Source organism: Botrytis porri, assembly GCF_014898465.1.
Source record: "Botrytis porri strain MUCL 3234 chromosome Unknown BPOR_005, whole genome shotgun sequence".
NCBI classification, from domain to species: Eukaryota; Fungi; Ascomycota; class Leotiomycetes; order Helotiales; family Sclerotiniaceae; genus Botrytis; species Botrytis porri.
In genome coordinates this window covers 306850-320347 of record NW_024066079.1, presented here as the reverse complement: position 1 = coordinate 320347, position 13498 = coordinate 306850, and the positions used below count along the sequence as shown (strand labels likewise).

Genomic DNA, 13498 nt, shown 5'->3' with positions numbered 1-13498 from the left:
TCCAGAATGGAATCATCGATCGCAGTTGAGAATTATTGCTGTTAAGCGAGCTAGTCCATTCACAAGTTAGGCTTCTCACTGTCACGGAAGTGTACTCTCACTGTCATAAAAAACTCTCGGCTGTTATCCAGTTGCCATTCTTCAACTCCATCTTCTTTTCATGTTTGTAAGGTAAGAAAGTAAGAAAACATTGGCGATCTTTCTAAAAATCCCACCATGTGGATTTACGCCACTCCGCACCTGATTTACTGAAAAGCCAAGGGATTGGTTTTCGGTTTCGACTATTGAGAGCCTCTCGCTCTTTTATATCCAATTATCTCTGTATCGAGAGTATTGGCAAACCTGTTCCTACCTGCGGTAGCGTCGTATCCACTGAAACCTTTGCCTCTATTCTTCTGGTCATCTCATTCCAAACCAGGGTACTCTTAAAGAGAACGGAAGATAATGAAATGCACTGATATAAAAGACTTGTAGAAACGAGGGATGTTTCTTTAGAATCCTGAAAAGACAGATAGCTTTGACAGCTCCAAGAGGGGGCATATCTTTTGAGATTACATTTCAAAGAAGGAGAACCTGGGACACTCTCCAGTTATGCATGGATTATTCTTGAAATGTCATCAAATTCGCTATTGGTTGTCATTCCAACATGTCAATAACAACTTCCGTTATTAGACCTGTTTATTGTCAATTCAGATGCAATTCTTCGTGCCGTGGCCGATGTACCACTCGCAAAGTGATAGATATAGATAAAGGATTCCGGCTTGGTGTCCATTTGGAACTTACGGTTCATGAGAGCTCAAATCTCGATTTCCTAGTAACAAAGTTTCCCTGACTGCTTTTCACATGTGACTTGAATATATTCTGGGATTTTGTACATATTATATACTAGAATTTACAAATCGAGTCAACAGTCTTGATTCACTAGATTACTTCACCACTCGCAAAGCTGACATTACATTTTTCTTACATATACCGTAATGCCTGAAGGTACTATGGTGCTAGCTACATGCAACGAGATATATCTGCCAACTTAATGGTCTCCCAATTCCCCCAGAAGAAAAAATGTCTCTACCCCGCACCACAAAACCCACCATTTCGAAAAATGAACCAAGAAAATCTACCTGAAAGCAATAAATCTTATCATACATCATAAACATAAACCAGATAGGGTTTCAAGTATCTCATGCAAATCATTAAGCCGCAACAGCATCACCCATCCTTTCCATTCCCTTCAACCTTTCCAGAACTCCCCGACTCCAGATAGTATGCTTATGCTCCTCCCCCAGCACCCTCACTTGTACCTCCCAAGCTCTCTCATGCCACTCAATCGCCTTTTTCCGGCACCCCACATCCCCACTATGCATACCCATATCCTCCCACGCCATCCCAATATCATTCATCGTCCACAATGTATCCGGATTATCATTTCCTAGTACTCGAACTCTTCTCACGAACATATCTTCCATGATTTCCAACGCTTCTTTGAATTTTCCTTGCGCTTTCAATACTTTGGCGATATCTGATCTCGTACGAATGGGATGAGGATGGTCTTCCCCCATTAGCGTGATTTGGCCGTTGAGTGCAAGTTGATGGAGAGCAAGTGCTTCGGGATAGCGAACTTGGAAGCGGTAGCAACGAGCGAGAGTATTGAGTGTCCAAATTATCTGTAAGTCCGTCTCGGGAAGAGATTGACGCAGAATACTGAGGGCTCTGAGATGGTATTTCTCGGACTCCGAGTATCTCTCAAGATGTCGTGTTTCTCGACCCAATTCGTTTAGTGTTAATGCAAGATCGAGATGATTAGGAGGAAGATATTTTTCCTGGATGGATAAAGCTTTTAACTGCGTGTTTAAAGCAAGATCGGTGAGATTTTTTTGGTCATACATTATTCCAAGACTATTGAGAAGCCAGGTGGTGCGGACAGATTCTGACGATTGAAGCCCTTCGGGTCCTTGGGCAATAGCCTTTTCGAACATATCAATTGCTTTATCGACTTTTCCTGCCATTGTAAAAGCTCTTGCCAGATCCCGGACAATCAGATCGCGCTCGAAATTTGAGATGGATTCTGCTTGGCCTAGGTCCAGTTGATCTAATTCAATCAATGCTCTTTGTATATCTGCTAAATCTTCCGCTGCGAAAGTAGTGGTTGAGCTTTCTTTGCGATTTTTCCAATCATTGACTTGTTTCTGATACTTTGCTATACGTTGTAGAGGAAACGACTGCCTGTTTGAAATGAGGAATCGGAGGATCCAAGTCGATCGCGCTAAAGACGAATCCGCAAACGTGTCATATTTTTGGCACAAATTCTCTTTAAATGACGCCGACGATAGATGATGACACCAGTTCTCCGTAGAATATCTCGCTAATGGATAGTGAAGGTCGTCTACCTTTGTGTTATGTATAACATCTGGTAGTGAGAGACTAGCTAGTAATACTTCGGCAATAGCCTGGTGTGCGTGAGACTCAGTCATAAGAAATTGGGTTGCTTTCGCCGACATGGACTCGAAGCCTTGAGACTTCCTTAGAAACTCGCGAACTGATGTATGAACAGGGTGAAATGTATCTTTCTCTGGTCGATACTCTATCAAAGGAGCGCATATATCGAGGACAGCATCTTTGAAAGGTCGCTGGTCCTCTATAAATATCTCCTTGGTCTCGTCCCACGATAAAGCGCACTGGAGCTCTTTCCAGGAGATTGGTCTTGTTGTACAGCAAACCCACAAGAGAATTCGGCGAGCAAGATCCCGTCTTCGAATACTCTGCGAACCTAATTTCTCGAGTATCTGGCCATAAAATCCGTGGAGCCCTTCTGGTATTCTTTCAATGGCATCTGCCACACCCTGCGAATCAATTGCTTCGCTAGACTTTGGATTCCCAGAGCTGCATATAAAAACATACCACCAGAAGCATTCGACAGTTTTGAGAAAGCCTGGTCTTGTGCCGTGGTACCTTTCCCGGGTAAATTATCCAATGATTTTGTTAAAAATTTGTCAATATCTGGTTGTACCAAGAAAGGTTCCAGCTCTATTACTGCACAGGAAACTTTCTCTAGCTCGAATGCAATAGTAGGAAGATTGCGAGAAAAGAGACCTAGTCGAACATTGTGACAGTCTGTCGCGATATCCGCAAAGGTTTTTGTGAGGTCAGCTGGATCGCTGCATTCGTCTATTCCATCAATGATAATGTAACAAGATGGAATATCTTGTACCACATTCCTAATGACAGATACAATATCATCCGCAGTTGATAAATGATGTCTTCCATACTTCCTCGCTCGTTCATACGCTTCGTTGACCTCGCTTGGAAAGTCATGCAGTGGTACAATCAACTGCGCCAAAATCGATCCAAGGATCTCTAACGTCGATCTTTTCCTGGTGTCTCCGGAATCACAATAAAAGTAAGCCACAGAGGGAGTTTTGTTCTCCGATCTTTCTAACATTTCGTCCAACTCAAGTTGAAGGTGTTCAATGGCAGTAGTACTTAGCACAGTTTTGCCTGATCCTGGCCGGCCATGAATCCACAATATCGAACGGTCAGTCGCAAGTTCGGTGCAGCGTCTTCAGCTCCGGAATCTTGGATCATCTTGCAGCCACACTCCAGTTCCTGGTGAGCGTCTTTTCAGAGCTCGGTAATAATCTTCTCTAGCGTCGACCTGGGTTAACCATTTTAATATTGCCTCTTTGATATCTATGTGACTGTTAGCGGATCGCTATAGGAAGTATAGGAAGTTCAGTGAAAGATAAGTATAGGTAAATGACTGGACTCACGATATACATCTCGACTGTCTACTCGGTTGGCAAGATTCACATTGTCTAAAGCAATATTTCCAACTAATTCTTGGATTTTCTTAGTCGATACACCCATCCTCTCTCGATGCGCAAGAGTAATTTCATCATTGAAAACACGAGTATATCTTTCGATGTGTTCCAAATTATCTTTAAACTCTGCGTCGAAAGACTTTTTCAGGTTCTTGAGAAAGACCTTCAATGCTAACAGTTTGTCAGAACTGGGGTAGAAGAGATTGGGGGACAATTTACTAACAGCAAACAGAAACCGAATTTCGTATTTTCTCCAGGAAAAGATATATCTCATCATATAAATACGACAACGCAGTTCTAACACGGAATTCCGTCGCGAACATTTTTTCATACTGACTCGATATGGAAAGGATGTCGCTAAGCTTCAACATGGCATTGTCGATATAATAAAAGTAAGTAGCCGAAGTCTGAGCAACCATCAAAACAGCTTTCAAAGAGCCCCACACTAAAGAGGCACTACTAGTCCCCTGAACCATCATATCTATTATAGGAGAAAACCTCGTTAAAAAGTCTATAACAGGCTCAATAGTCTTCCCGACTTTGCGGTACCGAGATGATGCGAACCTGTGGCGTTCAAGTGCTCGTACTTCTCGCCATACATCGTCGATATTTATTGGCGGTTGGGGTACTATTATTGGAGAACTAGTAGTTTCCGTTTCTGTCGCAAGGCTTGATGTGCCAAATGAAGGCGTCCTTATCTTCACATCTTCTTGCCATTGAGGATTTGGATAGTCAGCTGACCTGTAAGACGGGACCCGGCTTGACTTTTCCACGTTCTTCGCTGGAGATTTCCGAAAAGGAGACATTGTAGTGAAGTCTGTTATAAAGTTCGAAACTTGATGCAGTAATGTTCCCAATTACCTGGTATCATCTCTTCTTTATCAAACCCCTCACCGAGTGTACATCGATACCACGGGTTGAGCACTGCCCTGGTGCCATGTCTCATTCCATAGGGCGAACATTTCGGGCTGAGCGATAAGACAAATGACTAGTCACACAACGCCGAGGATGCACGGGTACATGTGAGGAATTCCGTATTAGGTCACAGTAACAGCCCCGAGAGCCAAGTAAATCAAGCAAATGGTCAGCTCGAGTATTCTCTCCGCATTGAGCCTCATCATTGAAGTATACCTTGCAGCCTGGTCGAGGCACATTAACAGATCCCGCGTATGAAATACCTCAACGAATTTACTTTTCCCTTTACATAATCCGCTTTATCTGTTGCGCAAGTATAATTGAAAGCGTGTTTATCCAATGAGTCGAAATTCAGACGATGTTTTGCGTTGCGTTTGTACCGTCTCCGGTGATCGAAAAGAATGTACTGTCGCCATTGAGGGCATCGTTCATAAGTTCTTCGGTAAAAATGCGAAAGTGATTCGAAATAAGTCCGCTGTCAGTATTTGTCATCATCACTCAGGTCGACTGTAAGTTTAACCTTCACAATTAGTCCGGAGCGCAGAACTATGATTATGAAGTCCAGTTACCAAGCAACGAGGCGCCCAAACCTGAGGAATTACAGGTATTTTAGCACGATATAGGTACTTTACATACAACTAACAATCACAGAAAGTACATAACCTCTGTCGTATCAAAGTTCAAGCTATATTGCGAGAACTCGATCCTCTACCAAAGTCAGACAAAGGAAAAGGGCCAGTGCAACCTCCAAGTTCTGATTCAAAGAAAGTTCCCAAGCCACCCGCAATAAAAGACAGACCAGATACTATTCGCATTAAGAACATACCGGTAGCGTACACGGAAAAGGTTCTTGAAGTAATAGTTCAAGAGGAATTTCGTAGCAAACCCAAGATACGAAGCCTTGCGCTTCATACGAGAGAACATCTTTGTGCTACCGTTACGTTTCCAGACGAGGAGTATGGGTTTCCAACAGAGCATTTACCAAAAGTGATCCTAGCACGCCAATCACATTCAGATGTACCGGAGATACAATATGATGCGGATTTCCTGAACTTCACAACTTTGTATAATGCCAGTTCTGAGGGGTTGCAAGCTGATGTAGAGTATGTAAAAATATCATTCACACGACTCGTTCTCGAGACTGACGTGAACTATAGTATCGTAGCCGTGGTGGGTCTTGGAACGCACGCCTTTGGGACTTTCCGTTCCACAACTCCTGGTAGTCATGAGATGTGGTTGAGAGATTTCCTCCCCAAAGATATTCGAAACATTCGTGTCCTGTTGTATGGATATCCGTCCACTGTCTCTGGAGGTCAATCCATGGAAAAAATCGAGGATATAGCAAGTACCTTCTTGAATAGATTGACAATGCTTCGCAGAAACACTTCGGTAGGTGGTGTACCCATGTCGATGAAGCCGCTAAGGGCTGTTGCTGACACAGGTCATAGACACGAAATCGGCCTATAATCTTTATTGGACAAAGTCTTGGAGGCCTGATAGTCCAGGAGGTAAGTTTTGTCTCGGCTTCCTAGATATGGGTGCTAATCTCACGCTGTTTAGTCACTTCTCAGAGCTGCAGATAGTCGTGATCCGTACGAGCGTGAGATATTTGACTCCTGGCACGGACTTGTCGGCTTTGGTATCCCAATAGCAGGTCTCAACAACCCTTCTCTTATTGAAGCTGTAAAATCACAACCAAACAAAGTTTTGATCGGCCAATTATGTCGTGATCGTGAAAATGGCACACCTTCTACTTATCTCATCGAGTTAAAACACAGATTTGAGAGTTGCTGCAAGCGGAAAGAAAGATCCTCCTCGCATGCACCAGAAGTGTTGTATTTTTGGGAGAGGCATTATTCCCAACCTCGAACAGTAAGCTTTTCTTGGATGATAAACTTTCGGGTGGCTAACAGCAAAAACAGCGAAATGGCATTGTGGGCGAGAAGATTCTCATGGTAGAAGATAGCGCAACGCCAGGTGCAAGAAATCTACCTCTGAACTCCGACCATTCTGGCATGGTAAAATACAGCAGTAGATCTGACCTACTTTACGAGGATGTTTCGAGCAATATAGATGGTATGGTCTGTAGTTTGGAAGAGCAGAGAATTGCAGTCCAGTCTACCTCAGGCAATGAATTCTCCCAAAGAAGGGGGGATCAAATTATCAATGGACCATCGGCTCCGAGAAGAAGAGGCACCTTCCTCTCCCAAGATGAGTTGGAGACAACATTAGCCTAGCAAATGATGAGAAATCATATACACATAAGGGAGACTCAATTCATGAAATGATCTTCAAAAGTAGAACCATATTATACAAAAGGCGTATGAGCCCAGAAAATATACACGGTGCACTAAATGCTACCATTTTCGTAGCCTTCGTTTCGTTCATCATGAAAGATTATACATTATTCATTGTCATCAATCTACGCCGTATTCCTTGGTATTATGACGGCCCTGGCGCATGAATTTTAAGCCCTTATTATGTTGTTCCATACGTCGATGATATATTTTTCTTGCATCTTCAAGTTGTTTAGTAAAGATTTCCCTTTCTATCAACAATATCTTAGCATTTGATACAATTCTTTTTACCGAGTCACAACTTACCTTCATCGTTTGAGAAAGAAACTTCGAGCCAGCTGAGTTCTTTCGGGTTTTGTGGAAATTTCAGAGGTCCAATTTCAAGGTCACAACGAACAGGGCGAAGCACGAAGCAGCGAGAAAATTTGTCATCAGGTTTGCATTTTTTTCGGTCAAGCTTCGAGTTCTCTGCAACTACGACTGTCTTAGTAACCAATCAAGAAAAGATTCAGCTTGCTTACATTTGAATGCCAAGATCTGCCCTCGTTGGATCTTCCCAGCTCTCGACGAGGATTCAACAAACATAATGACCAGTGGAGGAACGGGCATTTCTATTTGTAAGCCACTCCCCTCGTCAATAGTGGTCAGATGTGAACCAGGAATGGCTTGTTGGGCCTTCAGTGTGGCTATCGAAGCAAAAGTAGTTCCGCTCACAGTTGAGAGAGATGTCGATGCTCTTCGAAGTGAAGAGCCTGCACCAGCTTGGGTAGAATCATGCCCCCTGCTGAAATCTTTCAGCCAAATTTGAAGTCTTCCAGTAATCGCATTTTTGCTTTCAAATTGATACTTCTCAAGGGTCCGGAGTTTGATGCCCTGTTGACTGTAGAAGAATCAGCAGGTATTGATGTCCTGCAGATATTGGAAGAACTAACAAGTCTACTAAAACCTTATATCCTGTCAGAGCCCTTTGAAATTCCTTCAAACGTATTGAGCTTTCGAAGAACAAACGGCCACTCGGGATATCGGTTCTTCCACGTAGTTTCCTCTCAAGTGTTAAATGACACATATATATTCCAGGGGTAAGATAATTGGGGTGAATAGAAGCTCTTCGTAAATCCCTATAATGGAAGAATTAGAAATCATTACCACGTCAGCAGTTTAATTGTGCAGACTTACAATTCTCTAAACGCCTGAAGGGTTTTAGGCCAAAGACGTGGTTCCTCATCGAAATCCAAAGTCAATGCACCCTCTGCATCGATTCGAATTTTAATTATATGACCAGCTTGCTCGCCACTGAGCTGACTAACAAATGTTAGTATTCCTACATGACTATATCGCGGAATTACAGATTGTGTTACCATTTGAAAACAACTCCGTATTCATCAATGCTCATTGACTGAGTCGACTCAGTTGAGACACTTTCATGCCTATCTTGTACTAGTAGAGGAGTTTGAGAAATCAATGGCGTGGATTGCTGCGAATTCTTTGTCTTGGTCCTTTCCTGAACTGCATCAGGATTGAGATATTCTGTTTCTATTTCAGTAAGAATGCCGAAGAGCAGCTGTGGGTTGTCAGCTTTAGGTGAATCAAGGAGTGGTAGCTACTCACGATCTCTAGCTCCGTTATATAATGATGTAAAGTGAAGCCCGTATCAATGATACATAAATCTTGTGGATGTTTGAAATGTGTGGAGAATTGGCGATACTCCCGAGAGTCTCTAGCGGACATCAAGTAGTGCGAGCAAATCATAAGATGTATCCACCTATCAGAAGGTTCACAAGACTCTTCTCGTGCAATTTGTAGATTTCGAGTGAAACATTGAATGAAAGTTTCCCAAGATTTGGCCGAAACTTTGCAAAGTTTATCCCCGGAGATACTGCTCAAGTATTCTGCATCATTCAACTTGTTCCATTTAAATTGGTAATTATAGCCATCCAGTCGGCTTGCTTCGCTTCCCTGTCTCCCACATCTTTGTATTTCCGTTTCGACGTAGCCCTCGATATTTTGCGATCTCAACCTTCTCCATTCTAGAGGAATGGCAGCTTCAACATTTGCATCTCTAGAAAAGAGTCAATATGAGCCAAATTCATCTGCTGGCAGTAATCTACTTACGGGTCGAAAGTGCAGAGCAATACTCTCAATTTGTGATTTTCAATGGCTATAGCTTCCGCAACTGAATTCAGCAGATCCGACTTCCAGAGAAAAGCCTTTTTGGGGGTCTTATAATTTCTCGCATCTTCTTCTTCTATCAACTGCAAAGTAACTTTCAGATTCCCATGAACGTCGATCAAGATTCTGATAAGGTCCCCAGACGAACGAGAATCGCCATTCTGGTCCGAGGTACCCTGAACATCGAGAAAACGGGCGTGGACTGTCGATAGATACTTTATAAGTTCGTCAAGTTCTTCCTCCAAATTGTTATCGGACCTCGAATCGTGAGAATCTACGAAAATCAGAAATCCGGTAACGAATTGCATATATATTTTGCTTACCAGGTAGAGAGACACGAGTGCGATCGTGAAGCTTATCAGCAAGGGCCCGCATGTGGTCAAAAAATTCCATCATCATAACCTTGTCCCTTGTCAAGAGATTTCCACAATATCGAGCGCAATAGTATCATGTTAAAAGCAAAGAGAGTGATAGAGATAGCAACAATATGAAAGAAAAAAAGTTGTCAAAATCAACAGGTACTTGTCTCCCTCGAAATGTAGTGTGTAGCCCTGTTTAAAAAATTAGCTGCCTACGACTAGCTATTGTATTGCCACCATCCGCTTATCATATGTACCGCTGTAGTTCAATGGAATGACGACCCGGATTATTCTAAATCGGTTAAACACATAAAAATATAAGCAAATCCTCTCCGTCCCATAGTTATCTTTCTGTCAGATGAATACTCTATGCCTAAGCCCTGTGAAGCTATTGTTCCAGTGTGCAACTAGAGAGAATGAGGGGCGCGGGGGCGCAGCCAATAATCTTAGTTAAATAAATCCCCCTGCCACCCTCGTGAGTGTGACCCAATCTCACTTATTTTGTGATCTTGGCTTCTTGTCCTTGTCTCAATCCGACAAGATATTAAGAATGAGGCTGTCACACAAAATAGTTCACCGAAGCCTCTACGGGTGCGGGCGAGGCCTAGTTCAAATACTTCAGAACAGTCATGGCCCAGCCAACCTCTCCTTCACATTTGAAGGATTCAACATTTCAATGTAGCCAATTGCTATCAATCTGCATATAACCTGCGTTTCATCGGAAATCAGAACTCTGAATTGATCAAATCAATGATGGGAAATCCGGCGCAACAGCAATCACCAACCATGGCTGTACCTTCGGAAAGTTTGTATCAAGACCGGAGCAATATAAGTCTTGGTGGTCTCAGTGTTGATGATTTGATATACTTGGACGAACAGGAGGCTATTGGTAACTCTTCGAAAGAATTCACAAAATCTCCAGAGGACAAAGATTTGTTGAGTCGTTTCCAAGTCGCTTGTATCATAATAAATCGCATGATGGGTATGTCACCTTCCTAAAAACTGACTTGCCTCTGCAGCGACCATTACTCATACATGTTCAGGAACGGGGATCTTTGAGTCGCCAACCACTATTATACAACAAGATAGGAATATCGGGGCGAGTCTCATTCTCTGGACCTTGGGCTTCGTAGCTAGCATGGCTGGCACGTTAATGTACGTCGAGTATGGCCTTACGATTCCACGGCGGAGGATGGCTGGCGAAATCCAAGCTGTTCCAAGAAGTGGTGGTGAACTCAACTACATCAAATTTCTCGCGAAACATCCTAAATACATGGCGATTTGTATGTTTGGCTTCGTATTTGTGGTCGTCGGAAATTCTGCAGCCAATTGCGTTTCGTTTGCAGTTCATTGTCTCGCAGCAGCAGGAATAAGTGATCCACCAAAGGGGGCAGTACAAGGAATCGCTCTTGGTACTGCCTGGCTCGTTACCTTGTTGCATGCATTAGGCAGGATGTTCGGTGTTCACTTGAACAGTGTTTTCGCTGTGACCAAGGTCTCTATGCTTATTATGATAATTATACTTGGCTTCATGGTACTCAACAATCATACCGGACACTTCCATCGCGACCCGCTTTCGTACACTAACCTCGACACAAGTACCAGTTTCAAAGAACTAGGGAAAGGAGACCATGCTCGTGGATTTGCAGCCGCATACCTCAATATTATATTCACATGCGGTGGGTGGAACCAGGCAAACTATGTAGGTACCGTCTCGGCCAGCCTTTGTGGTCTGCCTAACATTGTTTAAGGTCCTCGGTGAAATTAAGAAGCCAACCACTCGGTTTCGAGGCATATCTCTATGGACTGTTGGAATAATGTGTTTACTGTACTTATTAACTAACATATCATATGTTGTATGAACCTTGAATGGCCCATGAAAACATGCTGATAGCAACTTTAGATGATAGTAGTAGTAGTCTCACAAGATGGAGATTTCCCAGAAGATGAATCAGTAGTCGAACAATTCTTCAAGCGAACTATTGGTCAGGCTTGGAACGAAAGGCGAGCAAGTCAACTGATGGATGCATGCCTGGCTGTCTCAAGCTTGGGCAACGTCATTGTCACTACTTTTACCGCTGCTCGTGTCAAGCAGGAGATTGCGAAAGAAGGGATACTTCCATTCTCTTTGGTCTTTGCCAAGAACGTCAACATTATTAAATGGGCAACCAAGAAATTGAAGCGATCGAAACAAGTTGGAGAGACGGTTGAGCATCCTCCACAGGGAGGTGCCACAGCCACGCCAGAGCGAGCCGAAATCGAGCCAATTCCATTTCCAGCTCTCGTACTTCATTGCGCATTCTCCACGATTTTGATTCTTGCCTCGATTCGAATCCCTCGGTCCAGGGACGCTTACCCGTTGCTTGTTGGTAAGTGAATTCTCAAATCTCACTTTTGTTCTCCACCTTCCCAACGTTCACTGACAGCTTCTGGCAGAAATTTACACATACCCAATTGATGCACTGGTCGCGATATGTCTCAGTTTTGGCATGATATGGATGCGATCAAGAGAGACAGATGAATGGAACACATACTCCACAACAAACAGATGGTTCAGTCTCATAACTGCAATTATTGTTTTCGTCGCCAATGCATTTCCGATGGCTGCGTTATGGATTCCAGAATCTTCTCCTGGAAGTTCCATACCTTGGTACATTGTTCCCACAATCGGATGGACACTTGTTCTAACTGGTTTCATTTATTATATGGTCTTTCGTTTCGCAGTTCCTTTGTTCTTGGGTGGCGCCGTGTTGGAAGTAAAGAGAGATCCTGTTATTGGTATTGATAATGAAGGACATTTTGTACAACATGGTGAGATGGTCTATCAGAAATGGTCAGTGCCTGAAGATGAAGACATACCTTATCCCACTGGACACAGTAATGAGGTTGAACTTAAGCAACTTCATTGATATGAGCGGAGAGTGTAACATTGATAGGAGAGTGTTCTAGAAGGATCCTATAATCATCTTCAATGGGGTATACCATTCAATACCCTTTGTTTCTTCCTCCGGTTTATATAAATGTATCAGACTTTTCACTCGAAATCTAATCTTTGTCGGATTCAATCAGAACTGTTTCCTAGAGTCCTTCCCCGTTTTCTTTCAATGTCCTTCCCGCCATCTCTTTTTAATGAAGCTATTTTAATACATGGTACGAAGTCTTTGAAGAAATAATGAAACTGTATAGTCTTGAAACCATCAAAGATACAATGCAGGTACATATAAAATGTGAAACAAGCGCTGAAGTGGAACATTAATTAGTGGATGGACGATGAAATAAGGTTTAGCTCGAATCGATTTAAGGTAGCATTAGCTTCATTTCCCTACATCCCACCGCTATTTATCGATTTTAAACAATATTCATTGTAGATCATTACCAAGTCTTACGGTGTACCATTTTTGACGCCTTTTATGGCACTTGCCTACCTTTCTACAAGCCTTTTGTTTGTGTGATCTGCATGGGCTTATATGGTACGTCTTCTAAGACTTTTCTCGAACATCTATTAATAAACAATTGTCGGATTCGAGTTCGAGATACTGATTCCATAGTAACATAGCTGGAGAATCCTAATCCAGGCAATCATTGCTTTTTCGCAATGAAACCTTCGCAATCGAAGATGTGTCAAAATCTAAAAGGCTGGCAAAAGTCAATTTCAAGGGTTCGAGGCTCTCCATGTCTCTTGAAGTCACTCGTCTACCAGACTGGGTGGAAATAGCGTAGTATGTACTGCAGAGTGCTAAGTCATTGGGTAAATCTAGAGCTATTCCAATAAGGTGGGAATACTTAATCTCATCAGAACTTTGATAACTTCTCTTCTACCTACCGAAGTAGAAATTAACTTCGCATCCGTTGCAATGGACGCAATCATGCTTCCATGAAGACTGGAATATCTCACCGCCAAGCCAAAAACTTTGATACAACAGAACCGGCTATGGAAAAC

At 42.8% G+C, this 13498-nt stretch overlaps 4 protein-coding genes across 4 annotated transcripts; 2 read left to right on the top strand and 2 right to left on the bottom strand.

Moving 5' to 3' along the window:
- Positions 1-1193: 1193 nt before the first annotated feature.
- On the bottom strand, positions 1194-4624 carry EAF01_003856 (uncharacterized protein; the record flags this gene model as incomplete). The annotated part of the gene is given in 5 exon segments (XM_038912110.1): positions 1194-2880; positions 2895-3557; positions 3594-3687; positions 3768-3989; positions 4042-4624. The coding sequence occupies 5 exon segments, from the start codon at positions 4622-4624 to the stop codon at positions 1194-1196; spliced, it is 3249 nt and encodes a 1082-aa protein (XP_038771794.1).
- A 448-nt stretch (positions 4625-5072) lies between these two features.
- EAF01_003855 (uncharacterized protein) lies at positions 5073-6970 on the top strand (the record flags this gene model as incomplete). Its single annotated transcript, XM_038912109.1, has 7 exons — positions 5073-5210; positions 5266-5337; positions 5385-5836; positions 5891-6122; positions 6182-6241; positions 6294-6605; positions 6656-6970. 7 exons carry the CDS (start codon positions 5073-5075, stop codon positions 6968-6970), a joined length of 1581 nt encoding a protein of 526 aa, XP_038771793.1.
- Positions 6971-7135: 165 nt separating this feature from the next.
- EAF01_003854 (uncharacterized protein) lies at positions 7136-9598 on the bottom strand (the record flags this gene model as incomplete). Its single annotated transcript, XM_038912108.1, has 9 exons — positions 7136-7281; positions 7337-7504; positions 7552-7910; positions 7963-8148; positions 8207-8332; positions 8389-8591; positions 8639-9089; positions 9143-9473; positions 9523-9598. The coding sequence occupies 9 exons, from the start codon at positions 9596-9598 to the stop codon at positions 7151-7153; spliced, it is 2031 nt and encodes a 676-aa protein (XP_038771792.1). The 3' UTR covers positions 7136-7150.
- A 479-nt stretch (positions 9599-10077) lies between these two features.
- EAF01_003853 (uncharacterized protein) lies at positions 10078-12755 on the top strand. Its single transcript, XM_038912107.1, has 5 exons — positions 10078-10540; positions 10602-11260; positions 11310-11414; positions 11462-11927; positions 11995-12755. Exons 1-5 carry the CDS (start codon positions 10309-10311, stop codon positions 12465-12467), a joined length of 1935 nt encoding a protein of 644 aa, XP_038771791.1. The 5' UTR covers positions 10078-10308; the 3' UTR covers positions 12468-12755.
- The last annotated feature ends 743 nt before the right edge of the window (positions 12756-13498 follow it).

Bases quoted from the DNA above. Each gene is read 5' to 3' on its own strand.
- EAF01_003853 (XM_038912107.1), top strand. From the start codon at position 10,309: ATGATGGGAAATCCGGCGCAACAGCAATCACCAACCATGGCTGTACCT. The intron at 10,541-10,601 runs GTATGTCACCTT...ATACATGTTCAG, and splicing joins CATAATAAATCGCATGATGG to GAACGGGGATCTTTGAGTCG. The intron at 11,261-11,309 runs GTAGGTACCGTC...ACATTGTTTAAG, and splicing joins GGTGGAACCAGGCAAACTAT to GTCCTCGGTGAAATTAAGAA.